Here is a 16,316-nt window from a genome sequence, read left to right as displayed (position 1 = left end):
GGTTTGTGTTGGCATCAATCACCAAAAAGGGGGAGATTGAAAGGGAATTAGGCTTACACCTAGTTCCTAATTAATTTTGGTGGTTGAATTGCCCAACACAAATAATTGGACTAACTAGTTTTGCTCTAGTGTATAAGTTATATAGGTGCCAAAAGTTCACACTTAGCCAATAAACAGACCAAGAATTGGGTTCAACAAAAAGAGCAAGGGATAACCGAAGTGTGCCCTGATCTGGCGCACCGGACTGTCCGGTGCACCAGGGGACTTCACGCTGAACTCCTCACCTTAGGGAAAATCCAGAGGCGCTTCGCTATAATTCACCGAACTGTCCGGTGTACACCGGACAGTGTCCGGTGCTCCAAGGAAGGGCGTCTTAGGAACTCGCCAGCTTCGGGAATTCGCTCCGCTATAATTCACCGGACATGTCCGGTGTGCACCGGACTATCCGGTGAGCCAGCGGGGCAACGACTACTTCGCGCCAACGGTCACCTGCAGAAGCATTAAATGCGCGCCAGAGCGCGCAGAAGTCAGGCACACGCGAAGTGGCGCACCGGACACTCTACAGTACATGTCCGGTGCGCCACCGGACATCCAGGCGGGCCCAGAAGTCAGAGCTCCAACGGTCGGAACCCAACGGCCTGGTGACATGGCTGGCGCACCGGACACTGTCCGGTGTGCACCGGACTGTTCGGTGCACCATGCGACAGACAGCCCCACCAAACGGCTAGTTTGGTGGTTGGGGCTATAAATACCCCCAACCACCCCACATTCAAGACATCCAAGTTTTCCCACTTCAACTACTTACAAGAGCTCTAGCATTCAATTCTAGACACACCCAAGTGATCAAATCCTCTCCAAATTCCACACAACGCCTTAGTGATTAGTGAGAGAGATTTGCTTGTGTTCTTTTGAGCTCTTGCGCTTGGATTGCTTCTTTTCTTTCTCAATCTTTCTTGAGATCAAACTCACTTGTAATTGAGGCAAGAGACACCAATTGTGTGGTGGTCCTTGCGGGAACTTTGTGTTCCAAGTGTTTGAGAAGAAGAAGCTCACTCGGTCCGAGGGACCGTTTGAGAGAGGGAAAGGGTTGAAAGAGACCCGGTCTTCGTGACCACCTCAACGGGGAGTAGGTTCGCAAGTACCAAACCTCGGTAAAACAAATCCGCGTGTCACACTCTTTATTTGCTTGCGATCTGTTTTTGCACCCTCTCTCGCGGACTTGATTATATCTCTAACGCTAACCCAGCTTGTAGTTGTGATTAACTTTGTAAATTTCAGTTTCGCCCTATTCACCCCCCTCTAGGCGACTTTCAATAGAGTCTTCAACAAATCATCGGGTTTGGTTGAAGTCTCTAGCGACGTTGTATTTGATGAAACTAATGGCTCTCCAAGAGAGCAAGTTGATCTTGATGATGTAGATGAAGATGATGTTCCAACGGACGCAATTCGCACCATGGCGATTGGAAATGTGCGACCACAGGAACACAAAGAGCAAGATCAACCTTCTTCCTCAACGAAGATGCACCCCCAACTCAAATGATGAACAGGTTCCTCAAGATGAGACGTGTGATCAAGGGGGAGCACACGAAGACCAAGTGGTGGAAGAAGAAGCATCATGGGCCCCTCCCACTCAAATCCGAGCGACGATTCAAAGGAATCATCCCGTCGACCAGATTTTGGGTGATATAAGCAAGGGAGTAACTACTCGCTCTAGATTAGCTAATTTTTGTGAGCATTACTCGTTTGTCTCTTCTATTGAGACTTTCAGGGTAGAAGAGGCCTTGCTAGATCCGGACTGGGTGTTGGCCATGCAGGAAGAGCTCAACAACTTCAAGCGAAATGAAGTTTGGACCCTGGTGCCACGTCCTAAGCAAAACGTTGTGGGAATCAAGTGGGTGTTCCGCAACAAACAGGACGAGCACGGGGTGGTGACAAGGAACAAGGCTCGACTTGTGGCAAAAGGTTATGCCCAAGTCGCAGGTTTGGACTTTGAGGATACTTTTGCTTCTGTGGCTAGACTAGAGTCTATTCACATTTTGTTAGCCTATGCCGCTCACCATTCCTTCAGGTTGTTCCAAATGGATGTGAAGAGCGCTTTCCTCAACGGGCCAATCAAGGAGGAGGTGTACGTAGAGGATGAACGGTACCCCGACCATGTGTGTAAGCTCTCTAAGGCGCTCTATGGACTTAAGCAAGCCCCAAGAGCATGGTATGAATGCCTTAGAGATTTTCTAATTGCTAATGCTTTCAAGGTTGGGAAAGCCGATCCAACTCTTTTCACTAAGACTTGTGATGGTGATCTATTTGTATGCCAAATTTATGTCGATGATATAATATTTGGTTCTACTAACAAAAAGTCTTGTGAAGAGTTTAGCAGGGTGATGACGCAGAAATTCGAGATGTCTATGATGGGCGAGTTGAATTACTTCCTTGGGTTCCAAGTGAAGCAACTCAAGGACGGAACCTTCATCTCTCAAACGAAGTACACACAAGACTTGCTCAAGCTATTCGGGATGAAGGACGCCAAGCCTGCAAAGACTCCAATGGGAACCGACGGACATGTCGACCTCAACAAAGGAGGTAAGTCCGTTGATCAAAAGGCATACCGGTCTATGATAGGATCCTTGCTTTATTTATGTGCTAGTAGGCCGAATATTATGCTTAGCGTATGCATGTGTGCTAGATTTCAATCCGACCCAAGGGAGTGTCACCTTGTGGCCTTTAAGCGAATTCTTAGATATTTAGTTGCTACGCCTTGCTTTGGGATCTGGTATCCAAAGGGGTCTACATTTGACTTAATTGGATATTCAGACTCCGATTATGCTGGATGCAAGGTTGATAGAAAGAGTACATCAGGGACGTGCCAATTCCTAGGAAGGTCCCTAGTGTCTTGGAGTTCTAAGTAACAAACTTCCGTTGCCCTATCCACCGCTGAGGCCGAGTACGTTGCCGCAGGACAGTGCTGCGCGCAACTACTTTGGATGAGGCAAACCCTCTGGGACTTTGGCTACAATCTGAGCAAAGTCCCACTCCTATGTGACAATGAGAGTGCAATCCGCATGGCGGATAATCCTGTTGAACATAGCCGCACTAAGCACATAGACTTCCGACATCACTTTTTGAGAGACCACCAGCAAAAGGGAGATATCGAAGTGTTTTATGTTAGCACCGAGAACCAGCTAGCCGATATCTTTACCAAGCCTTTAGATGAGAAGACCTTTTGCAGGCTGCGTAGTGAGCTAAATGTCTTAGATTCGCATAACTTGGATTGATCTATAGCATACATGTGTTTTATGTCCTTGATCATGTTCCTTTATGCATATTATTGCTTACTTATGGTGATCAAGTTGTGCAAGAGATCCCCGGACCTCTCAAGTCCATGTGTGAATGATGCACATATTTAGGGGGAGAAATGCTACAACTTGACCCCTTGAGACTAACCGTGTTCTTGAGTTTACTTAATTTAGTCTCAAAGGTAAATTGAAAGGGAAAAGTGAACTTGGTTCATGCAAGACTTCCACTGCACTCTGATGAAAGGGTAATTTATTCCAAGTTCATCTCCGTACTCTTATTGCCTTTTTGCTCTTAGTTGACAATTTTGGTGAGGCAATGGGGTTAAAGGGCCAAGATTGATCCCGTTTTGGTGCTTGATGCCAAAGGGGGAGAAAATAAGGCCAAAGCAAATGGATCAGCTACCACTTGTGAAATTTTTGAAAAAGAGTAGAGTAGAACTTTTGATTTGTCAAAATAACTCTTACTATCAAAATTTGGTCTCTTGTGGGGAGAATGTTTGATTATGGGAAAATGGGGAGTTTTTGGCTCTTAATCATTCTTACTCTTGGATTATCTCTCTTTGTGTCTAAACATGTGTGTTTAACTTAGAGATAGGAAAATGAATTTGATTTGTAAAAACAAACCAAGTGGCGGCAAAGAACGATCCAAATATGTCAAAACTTGTAAGAGACAATTTTTGTTCTCAATTGCATTGATGTTGCACTTCTATTTGTTGCTTTTTGATGTGTTGGCATAAATCACCAAAAAGGGGGAGATTGAAAGGGAAATGTGCCCTTGGGCCATTTCTAGTATATTTTGGTGATTAAGTGACCAACACATATTGAGTGAGTAATTATATGCCAAATGATGGATGAAGTGCAAATCGACAAGAAGGTATGGTTCTAGACTTAGTACATTGGTTTTTATGTACTAAAATATTTGTCTAAGTGCTAGAATCAGGAAAAGAAAAGGATTGGAAAAGAGTTGGCTGTGTACAGCCAACTGCTGCTCAGTCTGGGTGCACCGGACTGTCCGGTGCGCCAGGCTGGGCTCTGGCGAACTGGCCACTCTCGGGAATTCATCGGCGGCGTACGGCTAAAATTCACTGGACTGTCCGGTGAGCCAACAGCCGCCATCGCAACGGTCGGCCGCGCAATCCGCGCACGACGCGTGGCCCCAACCAACGGTCAGTTGGGGGCACCGGACAGTGTCCGGTGCGCCAACCAGCCCGAAGATCCAACGGTCGACTGCGCCAGGAATGGAAGGAGATCCGCACTGGACATGCTACAGTGGCTGTCCGGTGGTGCACCGGACTATCCGGTGCGCCACCCGACAGAAGGCAAGAATTGCCTTCCTTGTTGTGTCTCAACGGCTCCTAGCTGCCTTGGGGCTATAAAAGGGACCCCTAGCCGCATGGAGGAGACAACAAATCATTCTTTGATCATCTCTAAGCACCAAGACTCCATTCTCGCGCATTCGATTTTTTGAGATAGTGACTTGAGCACCATTTGAGTAGAGAACTCCTCGAGTTGTGTTGTGAGCTCAAGTTGTGGCTTTGTGTGCGTGATTGTGCTCGTGCTTTGAGTCTTGTGTGTGTTGCTCTTCCCACCCTTACTTCCATGCTTCTTTGTGATCATCAATTGTAAGGGCGAGAGGCTCCAAGTTGTGGAGATTCCTCGCAAACGGGAAAGAGTATAAGAAAGAAAAATATCGTGGTATTCAAGTCGATCATTGGATCACTTGAGAGGGGTTGAGTGCAACCCTCGTCCATTGGGATGCCACAACGTGGAGTAGGCAGGTGTTATACTTAGCCGAACCACGGGATAAATCACCGTGTCTCTTGTGCTTGTTTTCGTTGTGACTATTGTGTTTCACAAGAGCTCGGTCCTTAGCCACTTGATTCCATTGTGCTAACACTTAACCAAGTTTTGTGGCTACAAGTATTCGATTTTTACAGGATCACCTATTCACCCCCCCTCTAGGTGCTCTCACCCCCACCGCGCGAGGTAGCCTCCCCAAACGCCCGTGTTCCTCCTTGCGGACTTGCTGGATTGCGGCGATCGCTATGGATGGAAGGGCGCGGTGGGGGAGGCGCGGATTGCGGCTCTGGCGCAGTGGGCGAGGTAAGTGAGAGCAGCTGTGGCGTGGTGGGAGCGCATCCGTGCGATGAGGAGCGGAGGGAGAGGATTGTGCGGCAGAACATGGTACACGATTGTGGACGTCTACATTGAAGACTTATAGAGTAGTAGAGATTGCAGACTAGTTCTCGTGAGTGCGGGAGTTCCCTAGGGCAGCGAGGACCCTAGGACCCTCGGTCGTTTTTATTAGTACATGGTGGTGTCGACATTATTCCTTCAGAGTGCCATGAGATTAAACTACCTAGAGATTTAGACCCCTACCTTGGCCAAATCTAGGCTAAGTTCTTGGGCTATGGGGGTCTAGGGAGCAGTGGTCCCGGTATATTCGGGGTCCACAATAACTTCCTATACTAGAATAATTGAATGCCTTTTGGTAGCATCTAGGGCAATGACCTTCTCTATGCGCTGACAATGGTACCGTATTACCATTAATTAAGCAAATAATTATGAAAAGTGTGATGCAAAAAATGAAGTTCAAAGTATGGCTTTATGAGGGGAGTCATATTTAATTGAATCTATCTTAAAGGTAAACTACTAAAAATTACAAATATTAAGTAGATTGTATTTGCTAAAATATTGAAGTTCACACATAGACCATGGAGATCAATATCTATTCATAAAGAATATAATATCCCGAAGAATGAATGACCAAGAAAGTTAAAATTTGTACTTGAAGGTTTCTCATGCAATTTTTTAATTAGACAATATTTGCAACGCAATTAACGAATATGGTGTACTCTTTTCTCTAGGTAGTTGAGTCCAAGAGGTAGAGACAGATTGAAAGCTAATGCCCGTCCGCAAACAAAAGTCCGTGAGCAACCTTTTTCATTCCGCGGACTATTCATGTCGATCGTATTGGTGTCGGCACTACATTGTACGGGCATCCATGCATGCTTGATCAATGTTCATTGCTCCGGTCCATTTTACTACTCTTGTGCATCAACAAGATCGACTAACCGACTGACAACTGCATTTCTGTGAGAGTTGAGAATTGAGATGCATGGAGCTAGTAGGTCTCCTGGTTTTGCAGCAGGGAGATGATGTCGAGGGCGATGGTGCACAGGCGCCGCAGCGCCTCCTCCCTCTTGGCCAGCTCCGCCGGGTACGCAGACCTACTCGCCCCACGCTGCTGCTGCTGCCGGCGCCGGAACAGCGTGCGGCACACCGCGGGGTACTCGCCGGCGGCGCTCACGTGCACGAAGGCGTAGTCGTAGGCCTGCTCGGCGAGGGACGCGCGCGCCTGCACGAGCGCGTCGCGGGCGGCGGCGTACTTGCCGGCGCAGGCGCGGAGGAGCGCGCGGTCCGCCTGCGGGGTGGCCGCGGCGTCGCTGGCGTTGCCGAGGAAGGCGGCCGTGCCGGAGGCGTTGTTTGCGGCGGCGGACACGGCGATGGCGCCGAGGCCCGGGACGTCGGCGGTGGAGCTGGCGGGGTCGGCGGCGAGCGCGGCGATGCAGAGGTCGTAGAAGCTGGTGGAGTTGCACGTCGACTGCACCAGCAGCGCGGGCTGGCGATGCTGCTTGGCGTTCTGTTGCTCTGGTTCCGCGGCGAGGGCGAGGGCGAGGGTGGAGGGGGAGTCGGGGAGGCGGAAGAGCAAGCTGAGCTGGACGGTGAGCAGCAAGAGAAGCACTGGGGAAGCCCTTGTTGCTGCCATTGTCGTCGGCGCCGTATCGCCTGCTCCGGTGCTTCCTTTCCTAAACTTGAAGACGGAGACGGACTGGTGAGGAAGAGAAGATATAGCATGCGTGTGCGGTGTGCGTGTCCGTGGATATGGACAAGATTGCGCAAAGCTGCTGGCTGCTGTATTTGGTTGTCGCCTTGCTTCACGTGCAAATGAGGAAGAAAAACACAATCGACGGACGTCCCGGCCCACACACTCGTTACGAGTGATATAAGGTGTGCTGCAGCAATTCTCTGGCAGTTGCAGGCAATTCATAAAGGCACTAAAATTCATTTGCAGGGGATTACAGTTACAGGCACCAAAATGTACTGACAACGGTACTTTCCGTGCAGCGGCAAAACACGGATTAAAAGCCAGCTGTTCGGACGCGTTAAAATTCAAAAGGCTGGAGTTTTTATCCTTATTACGGGTTGTCCTAGTAACTCGCGCAAAAACTTTTGAATTTCGCCTAAAAACAGATCCACCTCCTTTTATATGAAGGGATACGGTCGATTAAAAGAACCAACAATCGATGTACAAACTAGTTTTTATCTTATTTCCTTATGTATATAGTTCTATATCACTATATAATCCAACTGTTTAAACTTTACAAAACTCACCAAACCAAAACACCCCACACTTATAACCTCTACTAAATCCACCAAACAATTGCACCCAGACTTAACATAACATAAAAAATCAACGGTTCAAATCGCTAGATAACCCCTCTCCCTTAATCACTCAAATCTAATAGACAATATTATTTAGATCATCACTCATCCCTCCCCCGCCCACCGCGACCCTGCTCCTTAGCCTCCCCTCCCCCTTAACCCATCCGCTCCCTCCCCCTCCCCATACTCGTGCCACCGTCGTCGTCAACCCCTCCCCTCTCTTCCTCGGAATCATAGCGTTAGCACGGGCTATGTGCTAGTTAGATCTAGGAGTACTTCTAGCTATAGATTAGCCTTAGTTGTAGTCCCCAACCTTGATCTCCACCTCGCTTTGGCTCTATGTCATCTTGAGACGCTTTGGGTGGCCTTCCGATCCCAAGGCAACCCCAAGATCCTTCCTCCCCAATGGGGTCACTTGGGAGGTGGGATCTAGGTGCTTCCCGGAGCTCTTTGCACCATTGAGGACGGTCCACTGACCTACCGTGGTCCGCTCGATGACCTACCACGGACAATCTGCCAACCCACAGAGAAATCCCTAAGTACTTGCATGCCGCGTGCAGGGCGTAGGGATCGTTAGTATTTGGCCCAAAAGGCACCAGCATACTTGGTGACTCCTCTATGGACACAAAAGATCTGATCTATTAGATCAGCCACGTTGGCAAGTTCCAAAGATCGCACTGATGTATCCCAAAACAACATCCTCAGGTCGACACTTGAGAGTTTGTTGGTCGACGAACAACGACAATTTGAAGGCCTCATCGATCAGGCTCATGAAGCAGCAAAGGAAAAATTCATGTCACACTTCATAGTAGATGGGCACTAGAAGATCACCAAGCAAGGAAAGATCAACCTCGTGTCCCTCCTACTTTTGCCTCCGACCACCACTGTAAGTAAATATGACGGTATCATGTTCCTTAGACAATACGTACATTCACAAAGGGATCAATTAAAATAGTACATGGGGGATGGAGGAATCCTTCAAGAAACTCACACGTGGATTTGAGAAATCCACTGTCCCTAGTTTTCTATCACACGAGGCTAGCACCAGGACATCTATACATAACCCATGGGTTACAAATGGCCCCCCACATACCCAATCATTATATGGTATACGTCAATGGACTAATACCTAGGACAACCACTGCCCCCACAATCCCTATGCGATATGTCAGCACCGTTGACCACATCCAGACCATCTGAGTACAACCTTGGACCATCCGACATCAGATCGAACCGTTCGCTACATCACCACAGACTGTCTGGAGTCGCACCGGACCGTTTGGTGACCAACTTTGGACCGCCCGGAATTGGTCGTCTAGAGTGGTATGATATACACAACACACAATTACGATCTACGCCACAACAACATTACCCTCCTCTACCTTCGGCGCACCAAGACTGAAGCATGCCCATACCTAGAGTAGAACATTTGTCGAGAGTTAAAGAGGTTCACACCACCACACACGTTGGATTACCCTTATATAGATAATCATCATGACCACCTGAGACTCACATCACAAGAGCCGGTATACTACCACCGGCTACCGTGGATAAGAATTGGGAGGAAATAGCCGAATTGTTCAGAGACAGTCTCGAGATCAGTATGTCTGGTTTGGGTTCGTCTTATTGGAAACCATATGACCATCGATTTGACACCATACAATACCCTTTAGGGACTATGGTGCCAGACTTCTCCAAATTTTGGAGCAAAAGTGGTAGAAGCACTCATTAACAGATAGGACAATACCTAGCATAGTTAGGGAAATTAGTCGATAGGGAGGATTTTTGTGTTAGATTATTTTCGTTATCTCTTTTGGTACCACTTTTGCATGGTATGCTGCGTTGGCTCCTAACTCTATTAATTCCTAGGATGATTTAGAACAAAAATTTCATGAGCACTTTTTCTCTAGGGAATACGAAGTATAGTTAGTAGATCTAGCATCGCTCCAACAGGGGTGCGATGAATCAATTAATGACTATATCTGGAGATTCTAGGATATTAGAAACCAATGCTTCCAGATCCATGCCACAGATAAGCAGTTAGCATGACTAGCTTTTAATGGGGGTTGTCCATATTTAAAGGGAACAAAATAGATGACATCTAGTTTTTATCGCTAACCTCATTACATCAGCGACAGCGAGCTTTGGCTTATGAAATTCAGAGCAGAGAAATTAATAAACCAACTCGTCACAGTGTGCATATTCTTGTCTGTGATACTAGTAGTTCTGATGATGAGTCAAAAGATATGTATGCCATTGAACTCATTTGGACCACTAAAGCCAAACCATCTTTCTGCTCTTCCTTGCATCTGATTCAGAAAAATCGACAGGAAGAAATTAAGTTCACATTTAATGTTGGTAATTGTGATAAAATATTTGATGAATTGTTGAAAAGCGGTAACATTAAGATAACTCACACCATTCCACCACTAGATGAATTGAAAATCATGCTTATTGTAAATGGCACAATTTGTCTTCTCATACCACTAATGATTGTAATGTCTTCCGTCAGCAAGTACAATTGGCTATAAATGAAGGCTGCTTCAAGTTTTAGGAAATGCAGATTGACATGCAACCATTCTCTGTCAACACATTAGAGCTAACTGAGAAAAAGGTTTTGATTCGGCTAGATGTGACCGATAAAGACAAAGGCAAGAGTATTGTCATCAATGAGCCTTGCACAGTAGATGAGAAACCTCACATTTTTTTTTCTAGGGAGGTGATTGCCTAATGGACTCCCGATGGAAAGGAGACGCTGAAGATCACCATTAGATCCAAGGACGCTGGGGGGCAAGCATGATTGGCCACTAGGTCAATGTCTTTAGAGGAGGTCCAACAACAGTGACAACCCATGACTTTTAGACCTCAACGATTAGAGATAGGTACGTGGAAACAAAATACATAAGCATCAAGCCATCTTATCAGCACCGAATCTACTTTCAATTGGCTCCTTTCTAAATATGTCAACAAGAAAGCTGCTCCACGAGATTGGCCAGAAAAGCAACCTCATTCGCCAGTATTAGAAAATCAAGCAAAAGAAACAGGGCCGCCTGAAACGACACAAAAGGTGACTTAGCTAGTTCCACCAACACCACTGACACCATGGGAAGCACCACCTGCTAAGTCGTTGGTTACCCACCTATTTATCCACCTACACATTCACCCGCCTATCCACTTGCTTACCTACCCACATAGTACATCCCAAATCCAATATGGGGAGGGATAATGCCACACCCACAGTATCCATATGGGCTAACATATTACCAAGCCTAGGGCACCACAAACATTCGTATTTGATAGGTTGGCACCACTAGTGCAAGACTGATTGGGAACTCCATAATATGGTCCTCAAGCACAAGATCGTCTATAGCCGCTCTTTGTGCACAACCGTATTGATGGGACACCAATTTCAAGGATATTGATTTGATGGTGGTGCGACCGTCAGCTTGCTAGCATATTCTTTGTACCGAAAGCTATGCAAGCTAGATAACGAGTTGATCAGGACTAACATAACTCTTGGCATGTTGTGAGCAGCAGTCCAATCGAGGCTAATGGTGTGACGTCCGTTGAGCAGACCATCGGGACCAAAACCATGGCCGCTGTATTTTTGTCGTCGAGGTACAAGGAGACTATAGTACAATCCTAGGGAGAGGTTGGATACATGTCAATCAACATGTACCTTCTACTTTACACCAAATGTTAAGTCAATGGGTTGGTGACGATACCAAAACAATACACGTAGACACATCGTTTTGTATCTTTGTGGCCGATGCCCCTACTTTGGGCCTATGATTCGGTAAAGTGCCTTGAAAGGGAAATAGGGTTAACCTTTTCCTACAATTAATTTTGGTGGTTGAATGTCCAACACAAACATATGGACTAACTAGTTTGCTCTAGAACTCATGTATTACAGGTGCATAAGGTTCAACACAAACCAATAAAAGGTTCAAGTTAGGGACCAAATTGAACCGGAGCAAAGAACGGAGTGTGCTCTGGTCTGGCGCACCGGACTGTCCGGTGCACCAAGACCGTACAAGGGTCAACCAGCCAGTCTCGGGAAAATGCAGGAGCGCTCCGCTATAATTCACCGGACTGTCCGGTGTGCCAGCGGATCAACGACTAACTCGCGCAACAGTCGACTCTAACAGGAGCTACAGTGAGCAACAGTGTCGCGGCAGAAGTCAGAGCAGTGGGTCAGAGGGGCACCGGACTGTCCGGTGCACCACCAGACTGTCCGGTGCCACAAGAAGACAAAGGTGCCAACGGTCAACTGCTCCAGAACCCTAACGGTTGGGTGACGTGGCGGTGCACTGGACACTGAACAGTGAGTGTCCGGTGCGCCCATCGACAGCAGCCTCCCCAACGACTACCTTGGTGGTTGGGGGCTATAAATACCCCCAACCACCACAACTTCTAGCATCTAAGATTTCTGAACATCACATTCAATACAAGAGCTCTAGCATTCACTCCTAGACATAATTCATAAGATCAAAGCCTCTCCAAGTCCCAAATTCATCTCAAACACTTAGTGACTTGTGTGAGAGAGATTTTGTGTTCTTTTGAGCTCTTGCTTCTTGGATTGCCTTTCTTCTTTTCTTTCTCTTATTCTCAAGTGCTTTGTAAGCAAGGTAAGAGACACCAAGTGTGTGGTGGTCCTTGCGGGGTCTTAGTGACCCGTGAGATTAAGGAAGAAGACTCACTCGGTCCAAGTGACCGTTTGACAGAGGGAAAGGGTTGAAATAGACCCGATCTTTGTGACCTCCTCAACGGGGACTAGGTTCTTTGGAACCAAACCTCGGTAAAACAAATCACCGTGTCAATTCGCTTGATTCTCATTTGATTTGTTTTCCCCCTCTCTCCCAGACTTGATTTTAGTTCTAACGCTAACCCCGGCTTGTAGCGTGTGGCTAAAGTTGTAAATTTCAGATTACACCTATTCACCCCCCTCTAGGCGACTTTCAATTGGTATCAGAGCCCGATGCTTCATTAGAGTCTAACAACTCGAAGTGATGTCGGGAGATCACGCCAAGAGGGAGATTGTGACTGGCGACAAGTCTGCAAGCTCGGGGAGGACTCTCTCAAGGGAGTTCGACAACAAACACAAGGAGGAATCCTCTTCATCCATCAAGTCACATCAGAAAGGTGACAAGAAGAAGAAGATGAAAAAGGTCGTCTACTACGAGACTGACTCTTCGTCACCCTCAACATCAAGCTCTGAGTCATCCGTCGCTTTTAAGCGCCATGAGCGCAAGAAGTATAGTAAGATGCCACTTCGCTATCCCCGTATTTCTAAGCGCGCTCCATTACTTTCCATTCCCCTAGGCAAACCGCCATATTTTGATGGTGAAGATTATTGTATGTGGAGTGATAAAATGAGGCATCACCTAACCTCACTCCACGAAAGCATATGAGACATAGTTGAATTTGGAGCGCAGGTACCACAAGTGGGGGACAAGGATTACGACTCAGACGAGGCCGCCCAAATACGACACTTTAACTCCCAAGCAACTTCTATACTCCTCGCCTCTCTATGTCGAGAGGAGTATAACAAGGTGTGAGGATTAAAGACCGCCAAGGAAATTTTGGACGTCCTCAAGACCGCGCATGAAGGGGACAAGGTGACCAAGATCACCAAGCGCGAAACAATCGAGGGAGAACTCGGTCGATTCGTCCTCAATAAAGGAGAAGAGCCGCAAGCAATGTACAACCGGCTAAAGACGATGGTCAACCAAGTGCGCAACCTCGGAAGCACCAAGTGGGATGACCTTGACATGGTCAAGGTTATTCTTATATCACTTGTTTTTCGTAATCCCACTCAAGTGCAACTAATCCGTGGAGACCCTAGATATAAATATATGTCTCTCGAGGAAGTGATTGACAAGTTTGTGAGCTTTGAGCTAATGATCAAAGACTCCAAACACATTGTCAACTTGGAGTAAGGCGCCACCTCCACACCCAAGGTGCAACCCGTTGCATTCAAAGCGACGAAAGAGAAGGAGTCTACACCAAGTAGGCTTCCAATCGACGCCTCCAAGCTAGACAACGAGTAAATGACGCTCATCATCAAGAGCTTTTGACAAATCCTCAAGCAAAGGAGGGGGAAAAACTACAAGTCCCACTCCAAGAAGGTGTGCTACCGGTGTGGTAAGTCCGATCACTTTATTGCTAAATGTCCTATCTCTAGTGAAAGTGACAGGGACGACGACAAGAAAGGGAAGAAGAAGGAGAAGAAAAGATACTACAAGAAGAAGGGCGGCGATGCCCACATATGTCGGGAATGGGACTCCGACGAGAGCTCCACCGACTCCTCCTCCGACGAGGACGCAACCAACATCGCCGTCAATAAAGGCCTCCTCTTCTCCAACGTCGGCCACAAGTGTCTAATGGCTAAGGACGACAAGAAAATGAAGGTACACTCTAGAGCCACCCCAAAATATACAACATCTAGTGATGAGGGTAGCTCTAGTGATAGTGAAGATAATTTAATGTCTTTATTTGCCAACCTTGGCATGGACCAAAAGAAAAAGTTAAATGCATTAATTGAAGCAATTAATGAGAAGGATGAACTCTTGGATAGCCAAGAGGACTTCCTAATTAAAGAGAACAAAAAATTTGTTAAATTGAAAAATGCTTATGCTCAGGAAGTAGAGAAATGTGAAAATTTATCTAAAAGGCTTAGCATTTGTTATGATTCAATTTCTAGCCTTAGAGATGAAAATGCTAGCCTAGTTTCTAAGGTTAAAGATTTAAATGTTTGCAATGATTCCATTTCCTGTCTTAGAGATGAGAATGTTAAATTAAATGCTAAGATAGAAGAACTAAATGCTTGCAAACCTTATACATCCACTGTTGAGCATGTTTCCATTTGCACTAGATGTAGAGATATTAATGTAGAAGCTATTGATGATCACCTTGCTATGATTAAACAACAAAATGATCAGATAGCTAAATTAACTACAAAAATTAATGAGCATGAACTTGAAAATGAAAAGTTTAAATTTGCTAGAAGCATGCTCTATAATGGGAGACACCCTGGCATTAAGGATGGCACTGGTTTCCAACAGGGGAACAATGTCAAGCTTAATGCCCCTAAAAGATTGTCTAATTTTGTTAAGGGCAAGGCTCCCATAGTTCAAGATAATGAGGGCTACATTTTATACCCTGCAAACTATCCTGAGCACAAAATTAGGAAAATTCATAGGAAACCTCACAATGTTTCTCATCATGGATTCATGTATAAAAATGAGGCTTCTAGCTCTAGGCATACCACTCATGTTAAAATGCCTAGAAAGAAAATTCCTCCTGCATCAAATGAGCATATCTTTTAAGACTTTTGATGCATCATATGTGCTTACTAACAAATCAGGCAAAATAGTTGCCAAATATGTTGGGGGCAAACACAAGAGTCCAAAAACTTGTGTTTGGGTACCCAAGGTGCTTGTTCTAACGTCAAAGGACCCAAGACTGTTTGGGTACCTAAGAACAAGGCCTAAAATTGTTTTGTAGGTTTATGCATTCGGTGGTTCAAGTTGGATAATCGATAGCGGGTGCACAAACCACATGACAGAGGAGAAAAGGATGTTCTCCTCCTATGAAAAAAACGAAGATCCCCAACGAGCTATCACATTCGGGGATGGAAATCAAGGTTTGGTCAAAGGCTTGGGTAAAATTGAAATATCACCTGACCATTCTATTTCCAATGTTTTTCTTGTAGATTCTTTAAATTACAATTTGCTTTCAGTTTCTCAATTATGTAAAATGGGCTACAACTGTCTTTTTACTGATATAGGTGTTACTGTCTTTAGAAGAAGTGAAGATTCAATAGCATTTAAGGGAGTGTTAGAAGGTCAGCTATATTTAGTTGATTTTAATGAGAACAATGCTGAACTTAACACTTGCTTAATTGCTAAGACTAATATGGGTTGGCTCTGGCATCGCCGACTTGCCCATGTTGGGATGAAGAATCTTCACAAGCTTCTAAAGGGAGAGCACATTTTAGGACTAACCAATGTTCATTTTGAGAAAGACAACATCTGTAGCGCATGTCAAGCAGGAAAGCAGGTTGGAGCTCATCATCCACACAAGAACATAATGATGACAGACATGCCACTAGAGTTGCTCCATATGGATCTATTCGGCCCGATAGCTTACATAAGCATCGGTGGAAGTAAGTACTGTCTAGTTATTGTGGATGATTATTCTTGCTTCACTTGGGTGTTCTTTTTGCAGGAAAAATCACAAACCCAAGAGACCTTAAAGGGATTCTTAAGACAGGCTCAAAACAAGTTCGGATTATGGATAAAAAAGATAAGAAGCGATAATGGGACGGAGTTCAAGAATTCACAAATTGAAGGTTTTCTTGAGGAAGAGGGCGTCAAGAATGAGTTCTCTTCTCCCTACACACCTCAACAAAATGGTGTTGTGGAGAGGAAGAATAGAACTCTATTGGATATGGTAAGGACCATGCTTGATGAGTACAAGACACCGGGCCGGTTTTGGGTGGAAGCAATCAACACTGCTTTCTACTCCATCAACCAGCTCTACCTTCCCCGTATCCTCAAAAAGACATCATAAGAA

At 45.9% G+C, this 16,316-nt stretch overlaps 1 protein-coding gene across 1 annotated transcript; it reads right to left on the bottom strand.

The window, feature by feature from the left end:
* Nucleotides 1-6,194: 6,194 nt before the first annotated feature.
* Nucleotides 6,195-7,114, bottom strand: LOC100286362 (uncharacterized). Its single transcript, NM_001159249.2, has one exon. It carries the CDS (start codon nt 7,060-7,062, stop codon nt 6,418-6,420), a length of 645 nt encoding a protein of 214 aa, NP_001152721.1. The 5' UTR covers nt 7,063-7,114; the 3' UTR covers nt 6,195-6,417.
* Nucleotides 7,115-16,316: the final 9,202 nt, after the last annotated feature.

The sequence above is a fragment of the Zea mays genome, chromosome 2 (genome assembly GCF_902167145.1).
Source record: "Zea mays cultivar B73 chromosome 2, Zm-B73-REFERENCE-NAM-5.0, whole genome shotgun sequence".
NCBI classification, from domain to species: Eukaryota; Viridiplantae; Streptophyta; class Magnoliopsida; order Poales; family Poaceae; genus Zea; species Zea mays.
The sequence above is the reverse complement of the archived record's forward strand: the minus strand, read 5'-3'. Positions and strand labels throughout refer to the sequence as shown.